At 48.4% G+C, this 17,571-nt stretch overlaps 1 protein-coding gene across 1 annotated transcript in view; it reads right to left on the bottom strand.

Annotated features, from left to right (window-relative positions):
- DCPS (decapping enzyme, scavenger) overlaps positions 1–17,462 on the bottom strand; it is a gene marked incomplete at its 5' end in the record, with an annotated part of 20,491 nt that extends 3,029 nt beyond the window's left edge. The window contains 3 exons of the mRNA XM_005429325.2: positions 5,862–5,975; positions 8,499–8,644; positions 17,273–17,462. Coding sequence (XP_005429382.2) covers positions 5,862–5,975; positions 8,499–8,644; positions 17,273–17,462 — 450 coding nt within the window. The remainder of the gene's footprint in view (positions 1–5,861; positions 5,976–8,498; positions 8,645–17,272) is intronic.
- Positions 17,463–17,571: the final 109 nt, after the last annotated feature.

Below are 17,571 nucleotides of genomic sequence, written 5' to 3'. Positions count from 1 at the left end.
CCTGGATCCTTCCTTTGTCTTTGTCCCCTGCACCCCTTCAGCATGTTAGAGCTCCATGCCTGGACCCTCCCGTGCCTTCCCAGCTGAGCTGCTGTGTCTGTGTGTGTGTGAGAGAGTGAGTGAGTGTGAGTGAGTGTTGAGTGTGATGGTGTTCTTGTGGCTCCTGCCTGTTGGTCTCAGGAAAGGTTGTGTCCACCACCATGGACCACAACAAACCAGAGCGGCTAAAAACTGAAACTGAAACCTTCCCCAGTGATAAGCTCACTACTTTTCCACTGTGCAAACAGCTGGCCACTTTTGAATCACATCAGTTCTACAAATAACAATTTTCAAGGCCTAACTGGTCACTGTACAAACCCAGGGCAGCTAAAATATGTCCCTTGAGCAGCTCTCAGACAAACCTCTGGCACCCCCTGAAGCGCTCAGCACATTCCGTGTTTAACACGACACAAAGTTGTGGATCACTACACTTTAAAAAAATAAAAATCTCAATCTCCTCCAGCTCAGTTAGTGGCTTTATAATATAAACAGTGGAAAGTAAAGGGTTTGGATATTCGAGATCCAGCAGATCTCTTCAGGGCTGTGAGAAACCCAATGCAGCTCTTGGAAATAGATACTGGTCTCAGAGGATGCTCTCAGAACCCTTCACAAAGCTCTTGAAGCACAGAGCTGTTCCTGCACCCAGCCAGCACAGCCATGCTCAGGGTTCCATTTGATTCCCATGCACAGCTCCAGAAAAAGACAGTGTATCAGCTTGTGCTCTTTGGCTCCAGGCTGCCTGATGAGAGGAAAAGCAAACAGCTCTTCTCCTCAGAACAACATCTGCATGTTGCTGTTTGAAACAAATAAGCCTGTTGCTAAAAAGGCCTGGAATGATGTCATGCCAGGCATCGCTTCAGGCAACGCCTCAGGGCTCCTGCAGATTTGAGACCAACGCAAAAGTTGTGAAAGAAAAAAAAAACAAAAAAACCAAACAAACCCACCCCCCAAAAAAACCCCACCAGCCCAAAAAACCAATTCAAACCATTATCAAGGTTGGGCAGCAGCACTCAGAAGGCTGAGACCAGCAGATCTCACAGTGCTAAAGGGAATTTCCCCCCCCATCCCAGTAGTCTGAAATAACTGCAGGTGAATTCATAGATCTGTGGGCCAGGGACTAAAGGAGTGAGGCCACACTGCTGGAAGGACTTCTGAGGGAGAGCCCTCCTGGGAGCTGCATCTCACCATCTCACCTCCCTGATTTCATTCAGCAGCCTTGCCTGTCAGGTGGGATGTGGCAGAAGGAACCTGTGTTCCCTGGCAGCCCCGGGGCTGACAGGATCAGCTCTGGCTCAGTGCCACCCACAGCCAAGAAGAAATTCCTTGGCTCAAAGGCAACCTGGATGCTGCCTGCCTGTCTGGGAAGGAGACCAGCAGTGCAAAGGGCCCAGATAGCTCCAGGGATGACTGGGGTGCAGACAGCAGCCCAGCAGTGGTGGAGAAGTCCAGAAGATCCTGTTCAGCCCTCCAAAAGGCAACAGGAACATGGGGAAACCTCTCCTACGGACAAATCCTACCAGTGAGGCACTCCCTGACCACGCCAGCTGGGAGATGTGGATGCAGCAGGTGTTTAGAGAAACCCAAAGCACAAATCTTAGCCCATCTATGATTTTAGCCCAATCCTGATGTGAGTTGCAAAGCTTGGTTGCAGCACACAAGGATATACACCAGGGCTTTGCTCACAGCAAGGAAAGGGACAACAGGCTGCATGTTTTTAAATACTGCTCCACTGGGAGGGCACTGAACAGGGCACATCCTACAAGCTGGACATGTATCCCCCTGTGCTGCAAAATCTCATCAGGAAGAAGGCTGTGCCTCTGGTGACCAACTGGAAATTCGAGCTCAGCTTTCCCATCATCTCTTGACAGGGGATTTCTGGAGTAAGTGATGTGCAAGGAATTCACAGGGAGCAGACACTGCCCTGCAGGAACTCCCCGAGACAGCTCAGCTCTGCACCACAAACAGCTGCTCCCTGCACACACACACAGGATGGAGCTGCCCACCACCAGCCTTCTGTTCCCATTTTTTGAGTTTTAATTTCCATTTCTAAGTCTTAATCATACAACAACTCTCCCCACATGCCCCCTGCAGAAGCATATGAGGATCAGAAACATGATGGGAACTTTTTTTGATGCCACCAACTTCAAGGGAGGGGTGTGTGTATGGAGTTTTACCTCCCCAAATTTAAAGCACAAAAGGGAGCCAGAACCCAAGAAATAATTCTCAATTTAGGATTACAGCCTGGTCTTAGAAATCGCTTTCACCAAGTGGCTACTCCCACAAGGGGTAAAGCAGCTGCTCATGAGTCAAGAACCGTCTGTTTAACACTGTGGAGGAGAGTTAATTGCAGCAAAGGACAACACAGCTGCCTGGTTTGCACCTCAAGTCAAGGTTTGCAAAAAAAAAAAACCAAAAAAACCCAAAAAATCAGACGAGTTCAGCAGAAGAAATACACAGGGTTTTGGGTTGAACACATCCTGACAACATTTGGGTTGATATGGACAAGTGAAAGTAAACCTAATAAAGAGATCTCAGCCTGGGTCTGCAGCATTCCTAATCAGCTTGGGCTAAAAGGCCCTGGCAACATCATCACTAACAACAGTGTGCACAGAAACCCACTCAGACTCTCTCAGGGCGCTCTTAGTAGTCTGAAAGTGGACATTTCCTCTGGATTACCTTCAGATAGGCAGCATTAGAGGAGCAAACCAACCTGGTTTTGATTCCACTTTAAATCTGGAACCAGAACAAAGCCATTGGAAGGATCTGGGTTTTCATGGACGATACGATCAGCCTCAGCTTTCTTCTCCAGGATATTATACACCCACTGAAAGAGAAAGATGTGATTTAGAAGTCAGCCAAGAATTAAAAAAATCAACACCTCAGGAGCATTTACCCTAGCTCATGGATTACTGCACATTCTCTGCAACTAGAATTTATAGAAAAAACCTGCCAATTTTATTTTAAATGACCAAATAATTTGTAATTAATTAGCCATAAAACACTTCATCAACCAATAAACTCCAGAATATTATAAGCACTTCAGTAAAAAGCAGTGGAACCCAGCTCTTGTGGGGCTCAGCACACACCTCTTGTAGCACCATGGGGCTGTTTACATCTTTTTTACCCCCCAAGCTGCAGCAAAATCTTTACAATCAGGTCTGGGAAGGGAACTTGGCTGATTTTGTTCCTTATTCAAAGAGGAAGGAGCAGAGTTGGATGTGGCTCTGGCTGCTGGCAGCTCTCTGCAGGGATACCAAAGGCCTGTGTTTTTTTGGGCAATGCATGTCTCTTGGCTCCCTGGCTGATTAGAAAACAGCTCACCACTCTTCTTCTTCCATACTTAAGGTTCCAGCCTCCAGCCTGCCTGTAATCCCTGCTCTGGTTATCCCCCCGTGCTCCTCCTGCAAGGCAAAGCACCATTCAGAGAAGAGTTATGGCAATGGAAGATACCAGGGATAAGTGACAGAGTAAGACCAGAGAAAAGTATCTTTGCTCTCCCTGGCTTCCAATCTCAGCTCCAGCATCCTTCTTTACACTTCCAAAATGCATGTTATGCTCTAGCTTAAGCCTAGCTTAAGTACTGGACTGGCAAGAGAGTCCTCAGCCGGGTCCTTGCAAGGTGGTAATACAAGGCAGCAGGAAATTGCTAAAGTTTGGAAGCTGAAAATGTTTGGAAACATCATTTTCCTCACCAAATATAGGTCTGAAATATTCTGGTTGCCCCAGGTGGGTAGGGAAGGGGAAGGTGCAGCCAGTTTCACAAGTACACCAAATGAGCTGGACTGGAATCCCTCTCAGATACTTTGGGGGAAATCCATCAAGAGTTCTAATAAACACTTAGGATTGCTGCAAACTGACCTTAATACATCTGGAGGGAAAAAACTACTTCTCGTCCTTTGATCTGGGATTTTTGGCTTAAATTGCTATCTTTTCTCCTTAGCATCATCTTAAGAGATTAGATTCTTCAAGAGATTCTCAAAAGCATTGCACAAGCTCCCTCTGCTCCATAACCCTGGGAGGGAAGTTCAGAGGGAAGCTCAGCAGAAAATTGACATTTGCCTTTTGTTGGGATTTTTAAGCCTGCTCTGATCACAAGTGCCAAGCTATCAATGCCCTAAATAAGTTCACTGATCAGATGAGCTGAATTTTAAACCCAAGGCTGCCTCGTGATGGGCAGGTCCTTGGCTGACTGCTCCCAGCACAAGCAGAACACATGTCCAGGGACTGGCACCACAATAAAACCATTATCCTGAAAGCATCCACACTTTGTATCTTCCAGCAGGAAACACAGACGCCTCTGTAGTCCCCTGGTATTTGTCACCCCTCACATTTCCTGTTCCACTTGGCAAAACCAGTTGGATAAAGACAAGGAACAGCATTATTAAATCCCAGAGGTCAAGGACTGACCCTGATTTCTCAGCAGATGCTCCTGATGGTCACCAGGAACATGTTTCCATGTACTGAAACCAGCTCACAAGCATTTTGAGCAAGAGGCAGAGTGAGAGCTCAAGCAATTCCTGAAGGCAGCTGCTACACTAGGAAACATAAAAAATTTGGGAGCAAAAGCACAGAGAAAATATTCCATGAAGGCGGTGACCTGGTAGAAACACACACTTGCCTTTCTCCAGCTAATAAATGCTGCAGTTTAAGGCAGCAGGAAAGATGGGGGAAGGCAGGGGAGCATCCAAGGCTCTGGGTTAGTTTTGGGGAGTTATTTTTAATAGAGAGCCTCAGCAGCCCCAGGATTTGGTTTATTCTCCCTTCTGCAAAGGCTGACATGAATTGATCCCTACAGACTTGTATTCCTTTGGTCACTAAAGGAGAAGGACAGAGAGATGAACAGTTTAAAAGGATAAAGCCAAGGAAAAAGCTGGGGCTGCCTGGGGCAAGTAGCACACTAAAAGTAACATTTTCACCACATGGAATATGGACTGAGGGGCTGAATGGCAGGAGGAGTGAGTTGTGATGCAGAAATCCAAGCACATTCTGTGCCTTTCCATTTCCACAACAACCCAGAGACTCCTAAGAAGCCCAGTGAACAGCACCAGTGCCCAGGAAGCCAACCTTGGAAAGGAGAAACAAACCTCAGAGTTCCTCCAGAAACCTTGGGAAAGGCAACCTCAAGTCTGGCTCCAAAGCAAACAATTTCTGCAAAGATGGAAAAGGATGTCCCAGCCAACCAAGTAAGAGGGGACAGCACCACAGAGCTGACAACACAACCAACAGGGAGATGGGGCAGAACACTCCCAGCTCTCCAGCCTGGGCTTCAGAGAAGCCTTCTGACAGCAGCATTTTGACAGAGGAGACCAAAGACATCTGTGTCTGCAGGAGAGGGCGTGGTACCCATACCTGGATGCTGAAGCTCTGGGACTGGATGAAGGGCAGGGTTATGTTCTTGTAATCCTCCCAGGTCTCACGGATGAGGTGCACTTCCTGACGGAGATATTTCTGGATGTGTTTCTCCGTGGCAGGGTACACTACTGTGGCTTTGATCTCTAGGAACAAACACAAAAAAAAAAAACCAAAAAAACCCAAAAAATCAGACGAGTTCAGCAGAAGAAATACACAGGGTTTTGGGTTGAACACATCCTGACAACATTTGGGTTGATATGGACAAGTGAAAGTAAACCTAATAAATAGATCTCAGCCTGGGTCTGCAGCATTCCTAATCAGCTTGGGCTAAAAGGCCCTGGCAACATCATCACTAACAACAGTGTGCACAGAAACCCACTCAGACTCTCTCAGGGCGCTCTTAGTAGTCTGAAAGTGGACATTTCCTCTGGATTACCTTCAGATAGGCAGCATTAGAGGAGCAAACCAACCTGGTTTTGATTCCACTTTAAATCTGGAACCAGAACAAAGCCATTGGAAGGATCTGGGTTTTCATGGACGATACGATCAGCCTCAGCTTTCTTCTCCAGGATATTATACACCCACTGAAAGAGAAAGATGTGATTTAGAAGTCAGCCAAGAATTAAAAAAATCAACACCTCAGGAGCATTTACCCTAGCTCATGGATTACTGCACATTCTCTGCAACTAGAATTTATAGAAAAAACCTGCCAATTTTATTTTAAATGACCAAATAATTTGTAATTAATTAGCCATAAAACACTTCATCAACCAATAAACTCCAGAATATTATAAGCACTTCAGTAAAAAGCAGTGGAACCCAGCTCTTGTGGGGCTCAGCACACACCTCTTGTAGCACCATGGGGCTGTTTACATCTTTTTTACCCCCCAAGCTGCAGCAAAATCTTTACAATCAGGTCTGGGAAGGGAACTTGGCTGATTTTGTTCCTTATTCAAAGAGGAAGGAGCAGAGTTGGATGTGGCTCTGGCTGCTGGCAGCTCTCTGCAGGGATACCAAAGGCCTGTGTTTTTTTGGGCAATGCATGTCTCTTGGCTCCCTGGCTGATTAGAAAACAGCTCACCACTCTTCTTCTTCCATACTTAAGGTTCCAGCCTCCAGCCTGCCTGTAATCCCTGCTCTGGTTATCCCCCCGTGCTCCTCCTGCAAGGCAAAGCACCATTCAGAGAAGAGTTATGGCAATGGAAGATACCAGGGATAAGTGACAGAGTAAGACCAGAGAAAAGTATCTTTGCTCTCCCTGGCTTCCAATCTCAGCTCCAGCATCCTTCTTTACACTTCCAAAATGCATGTTATGCTCTAGCTTAAGCCTAGCTTAAGTACTGGACTGGCAAGAGAGTCCTCAGCCGGGTCCTTGCAAGGTGGTAATACAAGGCAGCAGGAAATTGCTAAAGTTTGGAAGCTGAAAATGTTTGGAAACATCATTTTCCTCACCAAATATAGGTCTGAAATATTCTGGTTGCCCCAGGTGGGTAGGGAAGGGGAAGGTGCAGCCAGTTTCACAAGTACACCAAATGAGCTGGGCTGGAATCCCTCTCAGATACTTTGGGGGAAATCCATCAAGAGTTCTAATAAACACTTAGGATTGCTGCAAACTGACCTTAATACATCTGGAGGGAAAAAACTACTTCTCGTCCTTTGATCTGGGATTTTTGGCTTAAATTGCTATCTTTTCTCCTTAGCATCATCTTAAGAGATTAGATTCTTCAAGAGATTCTCAAAAGCATTGCACAAGCTCCCTCTGCTCCATAACCCTGGGAGGGAAGTTCAGAGGGAAGCTCAGCAGAAAATTGACATTTGCCTTTTGTTGGGATTTTTAAGCCTGCTCTGATCACAAGTGCCAAGCTATCAATGCCCTAAATAAGTTCACTGATCAGATGAGCTGAATTTTAAACCCAAGGCTGCCTCGTGATGGGCAGGTCCTTGGCTGACTGCTCCCAGCACAAGCAGAACACATGTCCAGGGACTGGCACCACAATAAAACCATTATCCTGAAAGCATCCACACTTTGTATCTTCCAGCAGGAAACACAGACGCCTCTGTAGTCCCCTGGTATTTGTCACCCCTCACATTTCCTGTTCCACTTGGCAAAACCAGTTGGATAAAGACAAGGAACAGCATTATTAAATCCCAGAGGTCAAGGACTGACCCTGATTTCTCAGCAGATGCTCCTGATGGTCACCAGGAACATGTTTCCATGTACTGAAACCAGCTCACAAGCATTTTGAGCAAGAGGCAGAGTGAGAGCTCAAGCAATTCCTGAAGGCAGCTGCTACACCAGGAAACAAAAAATTTGGGAGCAAAAGCACAGAGAAAATATTCCATGAAGGCGGTGACCTGGTAGAAACACACACTTGCCTTTCTCCAGCTAATAAATGCTGCAGTTTAAGGCAGCAGGAAAGATGGGGGAAGGCAGGGGAGCATCCAAGGCTCTGGGTTAGTTTTGGGGAGTTATTTTTAATAGAGAGCCTCAGCAGCCCCAGGATTTGGTTTATTCTCCCTTCTGCAAAGGCTGACATGAATTGATCCCTACAGACTTGTATTCCTTTGGTCACTAAAGGAGAAGGACAGAGAGATGAACAGTTTAAAAGGATAAAGCCAAGGAAAAAGCTGGGGCTGCCTGGGGCAAGTAGCACACTAAAAGTAACATTTTCACCACATGGAATATGGACTGAGGGGCTGAATGGCAGGAGGAGTGAGTTGTGATGCAGAAATCCAAGCACATTCTGTGCCTTTCCATTTCCACAACAACCCAGAGACTCCTAAGAAGCCCAGTGAACAGCACCAGTGCCCAGGAAGCCAACCTTGGAAAGGAGAAACAAACCTCAGAGTTCCTCCAGAAACCTTGGGAAAGGCAACCTCAAGTCTGGCTCCAAAGCAAACAATTTCTGCAAAGATGGAAAAGGATGTCCCAGCCAACCAAGTAAGAGGGGACAGCACCACAGAGCTGACAACACAACCAACAGGGAGATGGGGCAGAACACTCCCAGCTCTCCAGCCTGGGCTTCAGAGAAGCCTTCTGACAGCAGCATTTTGACAGAGGAGACCAAAGACATCTGTGTCTGCAGGAGAGGGCGTGGTACCCATACCTGGATGCTGAAGCTCTGGGACTGGATGAAGGGCAGGGTTATGTTCTTGTAATCCTCCCAGGTCTCACGGATGAGGTGCACTTCCTGACGGAGATATTTCTGGATGTGTTTCTCCGTGGCAGGGTACACTACTGTGGCTTTGATCTCTAGGAACAAACACAGTGACTGAGTTACCAACCACGCTGCTTCCTTCAGTCCCCAACAAATCTGTTTTCCCTTCCAAAAAATGCCACACTGACATTTTGAAGAGAGGGTGAGGGAGAATGGACATGGAAAGCAAACAAGTGCTTTAACCTCCTGCACTGCTGCTGCTTTTCTGGAGGAAGAAAAAGCCAAGGGCACAGCCAGGGCCTGTCTTTCCAGTTCAGGTGGAGGAGTTTGGTGTCTGAGTTTTTCCACACTCGCTCTTTCGTGCCTATTAGCAACACTGGGGCAGAGGTGGGGCTCCCAGGGCAGCGTTTATGTGCAGTCAACAACCAGGACAGAAACACCACCCTGGGGACAGAGACACATCTTCTTCATACTTAAATTCAAAGCTCACAGGACGCACCCAGCAACTTCATTCAGACACAAACCCAGATGAATTCCAAGGAGTAGCTTCTTCCCAGAGCTCAGTCAGAGTGCTTGGCCTCAAGCCCCAAGTACAGGAGGCAGAGAAGTCAAAGGCACAGGGACAGATCCAGAGCAAGCAACGTGAGCTGATAGGTCAACACAGCCCCGGATGAGCCAAGGGAAGAAGGTTGAGTGACCCTCTGCCCAAAATAAGCATTTCAGTATTTACCCTGGCAAAAAGAAAACATTTTCTGTTTGCCTCAAGACTGGGACTTTGCTGGGTAATTTTTGTGGCATTGAACAGGATGCAAGTGCTCACCTTGTCAACCTGGCAGCTGTGATGTCAGCAGCAGCACATCCTACCCACAGGGCCAAAACACACGGAAACACATCCGTCTTTGGCCAAGATTGGATGTGTGATACAGAGCCTGCCACAAGGTGCTCCAAGGGCACAGGAGTGTCTCTGCCTTCCCAGCTGACAAAGCTGCTATAAACTTCAGTGCATGAAGGAGGAAAGCCCCATGAGCCTGAGCAAACCCCAGGCAGACCAGACTGAGGCAAGTGACTGGGGCACTGTGAACACTGCAGTCTGTGCCCAGGGTCTGACACAGAAAATCAGGGGCTGCACACACAGCAGGGCACCAAAGCTGTGCTTCATGCCTTAAGTACGTATACAGGCTAGCTAGACACTGAATATAAACACCTATTTGTTCCCAGAGCCAGGATTTAGGATGGTTTGAGTCTTTTTTAGTTTTCTGCTTTCTGGTTTTTTAAGGTCAGCGCTGCACAATCTGAGAGACTCTGCCTTTTCATTCCATGCCAAACCCAGCTTAATGAAATCCACAGGAAAATGCTGGTAACATGAAATATGAAAATGCAAACCACAAGGGCAGTCTGGTCTGATTCCCACCATACACATGTTCAAACAAGGTTGTTTTCCAGGACTCAATTAGCACTTCTAGCAGGATGATGTAATACCAAAGAAAAAAAGACAAGGCTGTAGCTCTCCTCACTTAAAAAGATCAGCAAAGCACTGGGGAGAAAACAAAAAAGGCAAAAGATAAAATACCACAGCCAGCCTCAGGCTGAAACTTTCACAATTTGATTTCATATCCCAAAAATAGAGCAAGAACTGCAGCAAGAGCCCCTCAGTGCTGGGTGGTGATAACCACAGTGCGTGGGGGTGCAGGAGACCCATAATGGCTTCCCTGGCACCTCCCCAACTAGGGGGTGGCTGCTCATGGTGAGGAGAGAGCTCAGGGTGCTTTAAATGAGAGATCATAGGACTCCTTAATGTGCAGCTGCAGCTGAGCAGATGTTTGGAAGAGAAAGCAGGGGGAAAGCTGTGGTTCACTTATGATTATTTCTCTTCTAAAGGTCTCATCAACCCCAAAATGCCCCAGCGATGCTAATTAGCATCAATCACTGCAGCCAGAGAGGCTGTTTGATACCTGCTCAGAGCCTGACAGTCCTTAGGAGCTGCACACAGGATGCCAAGTCACAGCTGAGCCCGGGCTCGGCTGCAGGAAACATCCACAGCAAGACCAGGCTCGCCCCAAAACCTTTCCAGTGCTGGCACACGGCCACACTCCGGTTTCCAAGCCTGCTCCTGGCAGGCTCCACGTGCACCGGAGCAGCACGTACACCGTGGGGCACCCAAAGCCTGCCCCAGCCTGGAAACGGGGGTAGGGAACTGCTGGACATGTGATGTGGGTTCCTAAGCTGGCTGAAGCGTCAGGGATTGTCTCTGCTCACATCTGACTCTCATCAGCCAGCCTGTTCCTGAACGCCGGCCCGGGGCCACCACAGAGCAGCTGTGGTTTATTCTGGAAGACAGGACTGACCATCAACTAACTGGAGGTTATAAAAAGCCAGGAGGTTTAATTGAAGGAACCTGGATGAGCAGGAGGCAGAGAACAACTGCCCAGGCTGGTAACTCTACGACAGGCACTTGAGAGGAATCACCACAGTGCTATGAAACTGCCCAGGAGAAAAGGAGGCTCAGATTGACCAGGCACACACTTCTCCCCTCTCCTGCTAAAAACAAGAGAGGAAAACACAACCCAAGACAAAAGGAAAATCAGAACACCATTTGGGGAACTTAAGGGAAAAAGGGCTGGAGGCAGCTGCTATCAGAAGGAGAGGATGAAACATGAGCAGAGAGAGCTCGTGCAGGTAGGAAAGGGCACACCGAGCTCACTAACAATGCCTCATCCCCTTCTGTGCCACACTGTCCCCAGGCTCTGCCAAAATCCCACTCCAGCTCAGCACATCAGTGAGGAGAGGCCTCACACTCTCTTCTCCCACCCCACTGCAGCATTAGCACCTACTGCCAGACTGCTTCAGACAGATGTAACCCTGCCAGGGAGCCAGGAGAAGCACACAGGGCAGGCACAAGCCATTTCTCCTTTTGGGCAGGGGTGCTTTTTCCTCTCTTTGCTAGCAGGAAGCAGAGTTTTCGTTTATAAGCTCCCTAATCAACCTCACCATCATATGCAGGAAGGTGCCAAGGCCAGGGAACAACAGGCAAGTCGACATTTGAGCTCTTGCAGGTTTTTTTTCATCTTTCCTGCTGCACCCAGCTCTGAGCTGTCTTCTCATCAGTTGGGAAGACAGAACTTTGCAGGCAGCCCTAACTAAATACACAGTGCCCTAAGTAAATATCTAACACACAACCTCCCCCTCTGCATGAACAGCCTCTGTTTGGTTTTATGGTCACAACTGCAGAGGAGTCACACAGGAACAGTGGATTCCAACCCAGCCCCAGCCAGGTGTGCCCATGGCTTTGTCCCAGACAGCTGGGACACTCTTAAGTGAATGAATTAAAGCTGCAAAGGATAAAGCTTGCAAAAGCTCACAGTTTCCAAGGCCAGCACATGCCAGGGCAAGCCAAGAATGCTGCCAGGGACTCAGCTAAGGCTGCCTGGGCCCTGGGGCTCGTGCCAGGACTTGGGGTGCTCAGGGGACTTTAGCTGTAACAGGCACGGCAAAAAGGAAAGTTGCAGCTTACCACCCCTGCAAAACACAGAGCAAAGCACAATGACACCCCCCAGCATCCTCCAAACCACCCCACATGCTCCCACAGCTTCAGGCTCGAGCTTTTTATTTTAAGTGTAAATGCAAGAAGTTTCTTTGGCTGGGCAAACCCCAGAGGCAGGCAAAGTATGGAGACTGAGGGAGAAGAACCAGCCTTCCCACTGCAGCTCCTGCAAGTTTCTCCAGCTCCTCACTGCCCGAAACCAGATTCTTTTTGGGATATGGATTACTTCCTGAATGACTGAAAACTTTCCTTCCACACTCTCCCATTTTTCCCACAATTTCTCCACCCCATGCTGGAGCAAGGGAGCCAGAGCTTCTCCTCTTGTGCTTGTTTTAAGATGTTTTTATCTTAAGATAAAAAGATAAGAAGCTTTGGCCTGCAGCCAGGGAGCAAAGACTCTTTAGAGGACTGACAAGAGCCCTTAAATCACACCAGCACAGCTTTGGAGAAACACAGTCCCACAGCAGCCAGGCACGAGGAGGCCACTTTTTGCCACAAACATCAAGCTTTCCTTGGCAAATGGGTGTGAGGAATTAGATGTTATCAGGCAACATGCATATTGAACCATCTGGCTTTTACAATCCAAACTTTGGTAGTGGAAAATTTTTCCCTTCCTGTGAGATCAGCCCTTGCTCTCCCTGCAGGGGAAAGCCAAGGCTGGGGTTCCTCTCACATCTAGGCTTAAACTGCCTTTTAAATCACAGCAACATCCAAAAAGTGGCCTTTATTTGAAGGCATGTTATTTTAGATGCACATGCCTGCCTTTGGTAGCAGCACAGTCACATCAGCTCTGATACACTACTCCCCACAAATTCACTAAGTCCCCTCTCCACACCCCACGGGTTTGGGTTGCCCTTCAGACAAACTCTGACCATTACTGGCTTGTCTGCAAATGTTATTTCCCATCTTAGCCTTGACACGTGCAGTAAAATCAATGAGATGAGCAAGACTCATCTGGTGCTGCCTTCACACCAGTGTGCTCCCAGACCTAAAAATCTCATCAGAGTGAAATTCCTCTTCCCCGAGTGAAATGTCCCTTCTGAGGTCAGAGGGGAGTCATTTGCTCAAGTAACATGCTTTGGCCTCCCTTTCCCTGTGTCACCATCCAAACAAGTCATCATTGATTGGGGTCTGTGCTGGTTTGAATGCACAGAGGGAGCATCACCCAACTCTCTTCACAGAATGACCAGGTTGGAAGAGACCAAGATCATTGAGTCCAACCCAGCCCCAACATCTCAACTAAACCCTGGCACCCAGTGCCACATCCAGGCTTTGTTAAACACACCCAGGGATGGGGACTGCACCACCTCCCTGGGCAGCCATTCCAGAACTTCATCACTCTTTCTGTCAAAAACTTTTTCCTGATATCCAACCTGTATTTCCCTTGCTGCAGCTCAAGGCTGTGTGCTCTGGTTCTGTCAGTGCTGCCTGGAGAAAGAGCCCAGCCCCAGCTGAGCACAGGCACCTTTCAGGAAGGAAAGGAGGCCTATCTCTCTTGTAGAGAGTGATAAGGTCACCCCTGAGTCAGTCTCCTTTTGTCCAGGCTGAGCACCCCCAGCTCCCTCAGGGGTTCCTCACAGGGTTTGTGTTCCCAGCCCCTCTCCAGCCTCATTGCCCTTCTCTGGATGTGCTCCAGCAAGTCTCCAGCAGGATGAAGAGCCCCAGGTACCTGGGAGCACAAAGGCAGCACTGAGAAACAGGCTCTGGAGGCAGCTCCTCATGGCATCAGCACGAGTCACTTGGTCACCACTTCCTCTGGCTTGAGGTCTCTCTTACCTCACAGGCAAGAGGCTGAGTGTGGCAGGGTTCAGTTGCCCAGGGTGCTGTGAAATCCCCCAGGTAAATTCCTTCATCACACAACACAGGACTGTTCCAAGAAACTGCTTAATGCCAAGGTCTGGCCTTTTCTACAAAAGATTTTACTGTATCCTGTACCCAAGTGTAAACTTGCAAGGACCAGGAGATAAACCCCTGTCACAGACATTTCTTTTATGAAAAATCCTCTCTTAGGATTTTCCTGCTGGAGCTGAGAAGTTCAGCAACAAGACATAAACAATAGGTTATCTGCTGCTGTAGAATGCAACAGGTCTGTCTGGATTGGCCCAACTTGCATGTTTATAGTTAATGGCCAATCCAGAACTGAGATCTCTCGGACACAGTCCAAGAGAGCTGGTTTGTTATTCATTCTTTACTTTTCCTTTCTTAGCTTAGCAGCTTCTAGAAACTCTCTTTTCTTTTTATTTTTAGTATAATATATGTATATATCATAAAATAATAAATCAAGCCTTCTGATCATGGAGCCCATCTCGTCTCTTCCTTCACCCAAACACCCTTGTGACCATCATCACAAACCCCTGTAACTCCAACCCTGCATCTAAGGAGCCAACAGACCTTGAGCAAGGGCTCCCTGGGTCTCCACATTATCACTGGACATCCCAGGTCAGCCAAACCCTGACTGCAGCCTTACAGGCAATTGCTTCTGTTTAGGTTTTTAAGCCACATTCCTCATGTCAACTGTACACTGTGTTCTTGGGCTGACTCAGCTCCAAAGGGTAAATTCCTTCTCCTCCTGACACACAGGGCAGTTTGCCCGATGCAAGCCCAGCTGTTCACCAGCAGCTCATGCAATGTGCCCAACAAACAGCTATTTGCTGCTAATTGCTTCAAAAAAGCCTCCTTGCTCTCCACTCTGACTTTGGGAGCTGGACAGCAGCTCCAGGGTCTACAGCCCCCTCCTGATCCCCTGCTTGGGGCTGCTCAGCATCCAGAACGACTTGAGAGGTGCCAAGGACAGGGGTGGGAAGCAAAGATGCACCACTGGGTAACATTACAAATATTGCAAAAAAATTACCTTTTAAAGACAGATTTAAAAGTCATTAAAAAGATAAAAGCTCAGCAGAAGAAAGCCAGAGGCTTCTTCCCCATTCAAACATGCAGAAGGGGTTTTGCACCTGGCATAAGCCTTAAAGAAAATAAGGAATTCTGTTATCAGAGCAATGTGGAGTTACACAGCACTGCAGCCAAGTGCTGTGAGGAAGGCAAAGGAGAGCAGGGCTGAGCTGGAGGCAGCCCAGGGGATTTCAGTCTTGCAATGCCACCTCGTGGGAATCACTGCAACTCCTGCTGGGCTGGAACACAGCAGGCACCCAAGCAGGAGCTTTCCCAGCTAAAAAAGAGGGGATTTAACTCCTCTTCCAAAAACACCCTTGGTATTATGGTGTTTTCCTCAGACTGAAACTCATTGCAACAACAAAATCTTTAATGTTGAGTCCTTCACAGGAGACAAGGAGTTTTGCACAATTCAGGCTGACAGATCCAGACAGTGCTCCCTCCTACACCATGGGAACAGAGCTAAAACAAGAGCATTTTTGGAAAGGCACAAACATCCTGAAAATTTAACTTGGCCCTGCAACAACATCTTACTTAAGGGACTCAGATTAATTTTGACTGTTAAACCTGTTTGGGTGTTACTGTTTATGAAAGCATTGGCATGGAATTGATTACTGCATTTCTGGAATTTAAATCTATACCAGCATTCAGATGGAATTAATTGTGGAAGGTGATTCAGCTCTGCTCAGGTGAGACCCCACCTGCAGGGCTGCCCCCAGCTCTGGGGTCCTCAGTACAGGAAGAACACGGAGCCACTGGAGCAAGTCCAGAGGAGGCCATGGAGATGCTCTGATTGGAACAGCTCTGCTCTGGAGCCAGGCTGGGAGAGTTGGGAGTGCTCACCTGGAGAGGCGAGGGCTCCAGGGAGAGCTCAGAGCCCCTGGCAGGGCCTGAAGGGGCTCCAGGAGAGCTGGAGAGGGACTGGGGACAAGGGATGGAGGGACAGGACCCAGGGAATGGCTCCCACTGCCAGAGGGCAGGGATGGATGGGATATTGGGAATTGGGAATTGTTCCCTGGCAGGGTGGGCAGGCCCTGGCACAGGGTGCCCAGAGCAGCTGGGGCTGCCCCTGGATCCCTGGCAGTGCCCAAGGCCAGGCTGGACAGGGCTGGGAGCAGCCTGGGACAGGGGAAGGTGTCCCTGCCATGGGAGAGGGTTGGAACAAGACAAGCTTTAAGGTCCCTTCCAACCCAAAACAGTCTGGAATTCTGTGATTAAACTGAAGTGCCCAAAGACCAGCCCAGCTTTCCAGCAGCAGCTGGAAATCATCACCACATCAGGACACCTTCCCACTGGGACCAGAGTCCCCTCCACAGGGTGAGAGCCTTGCACTGCAGCCCCCCAACCTGCCCATCAGTCCTTGTCATACTTGGTTATCAGCAGAGTTTTATAACACACAGATGTGTGAAATCCTAAGGGGGATAGGGCTTATCTGCCCCAGCACTCAAGGTTACCAGCCCTTAAATCCTCCCTCAAATACAAAGTGCCTGTTCTTACCAGGTGACAAAAAAGCCCATGAGATGCCACCATGGGATGAGAAGCAGCTGCATGTGCCCTGCAGACTGTTTCAAGAGAAACATTCTGGAAGGAGACAACTCTTTCTCACCCAAGTAAGAGCACTGAGAGCACTGACAATCACTCACACCCCTGAGCCTTTCTGCACCTTCCTGTACAAGGTCACCAAGCGATGGCCATTCAGTGCCTCATCAGCTGAGCCACCTGTCCATGGCATGGGAAAAACAGGATGAAACAGGGCAGCATTCAAAGCCTCAGGATGAGACAATGCCTGACATTGCCTTCAGCGTGGCAACAACCCACTGACCTCCCCTGTCGCTTTGATTTTTTAAGTTTTTCTAAGCCTTCTGATGTTGACATTCTTGTAACAAACTTTCTCACACACCTTCTGTAAATAACTCAATGTTTTGCATTCTTTTATGGAGAAGGAGAAATTTGATGGACTGTTGGTTTGTCCAGCGTCATTGGAGAGGTGGCACTGTCACCCTCCAATCCACTGTCACTTTTAGAAAACTATAAATGTTGGAGTCAGAAAATAAACTTCCGTCTTTTCTTCACCTTGAGAGCAGCAGTGTGTGCTTGTGTTCTTTCGTGTCCTATTGTGACAATCCCCACCTGGGCCAGGTGTGCTGCTGTCACCAAACCAGAGTGACACAGCCAGGTCCAGCAGTGGCACCTGCCCATCTCACTGCATCCTACCCTCTGGAATGGGCAGGAATCATACCCTGGCATCCCAGCTGCCCTCCCAGGATCCCTGGGCAGGGCTGAGGGCACTCACCACTCAGCTCTGGGGGAGGGCTCAGGTAGAAGGTGCAGTAAATGTCATTGTGCATCTGCAGCTCTGCGTGCATGGGCTTCTTCAGCAGGTCTGGGATCTTCTCCTCCTGGAATGGAGTCTTTTCCAGGATGACAACAGCATCTGTGCCCTCTCCAGAGAGGCCAATCCTCTGGAATACAAATGGATAAAGTCATCAGCAACACAGATCCAGCGCTGCGTAGACAGTCTGAGGTCAGGGATCACAGCAGACACCTCACAGCCCCCAGCCCTTGTGCCCAAAACCCCCTGTAGGACAGACA

Source organism: Geospiza fortis, unplaced genomic scaffold (assembly GCF_000277835.1).
Source record: "Geospiza fortis unplaced genomic scaffold, GeoFor_1.0 scaffold392, whole genome shotgun sequence".
Classification (NCBI taxonomy): Eukaryota; Metazoa; Chordata; class Aves; order Passeriformes; family Thraupidae; genus Geospiza; species Geospiza fortis.
Note: the sequence above shows the minus strand (reverse complement) of the source record. Positions and strands in the feature narration are given on the sequence as shown.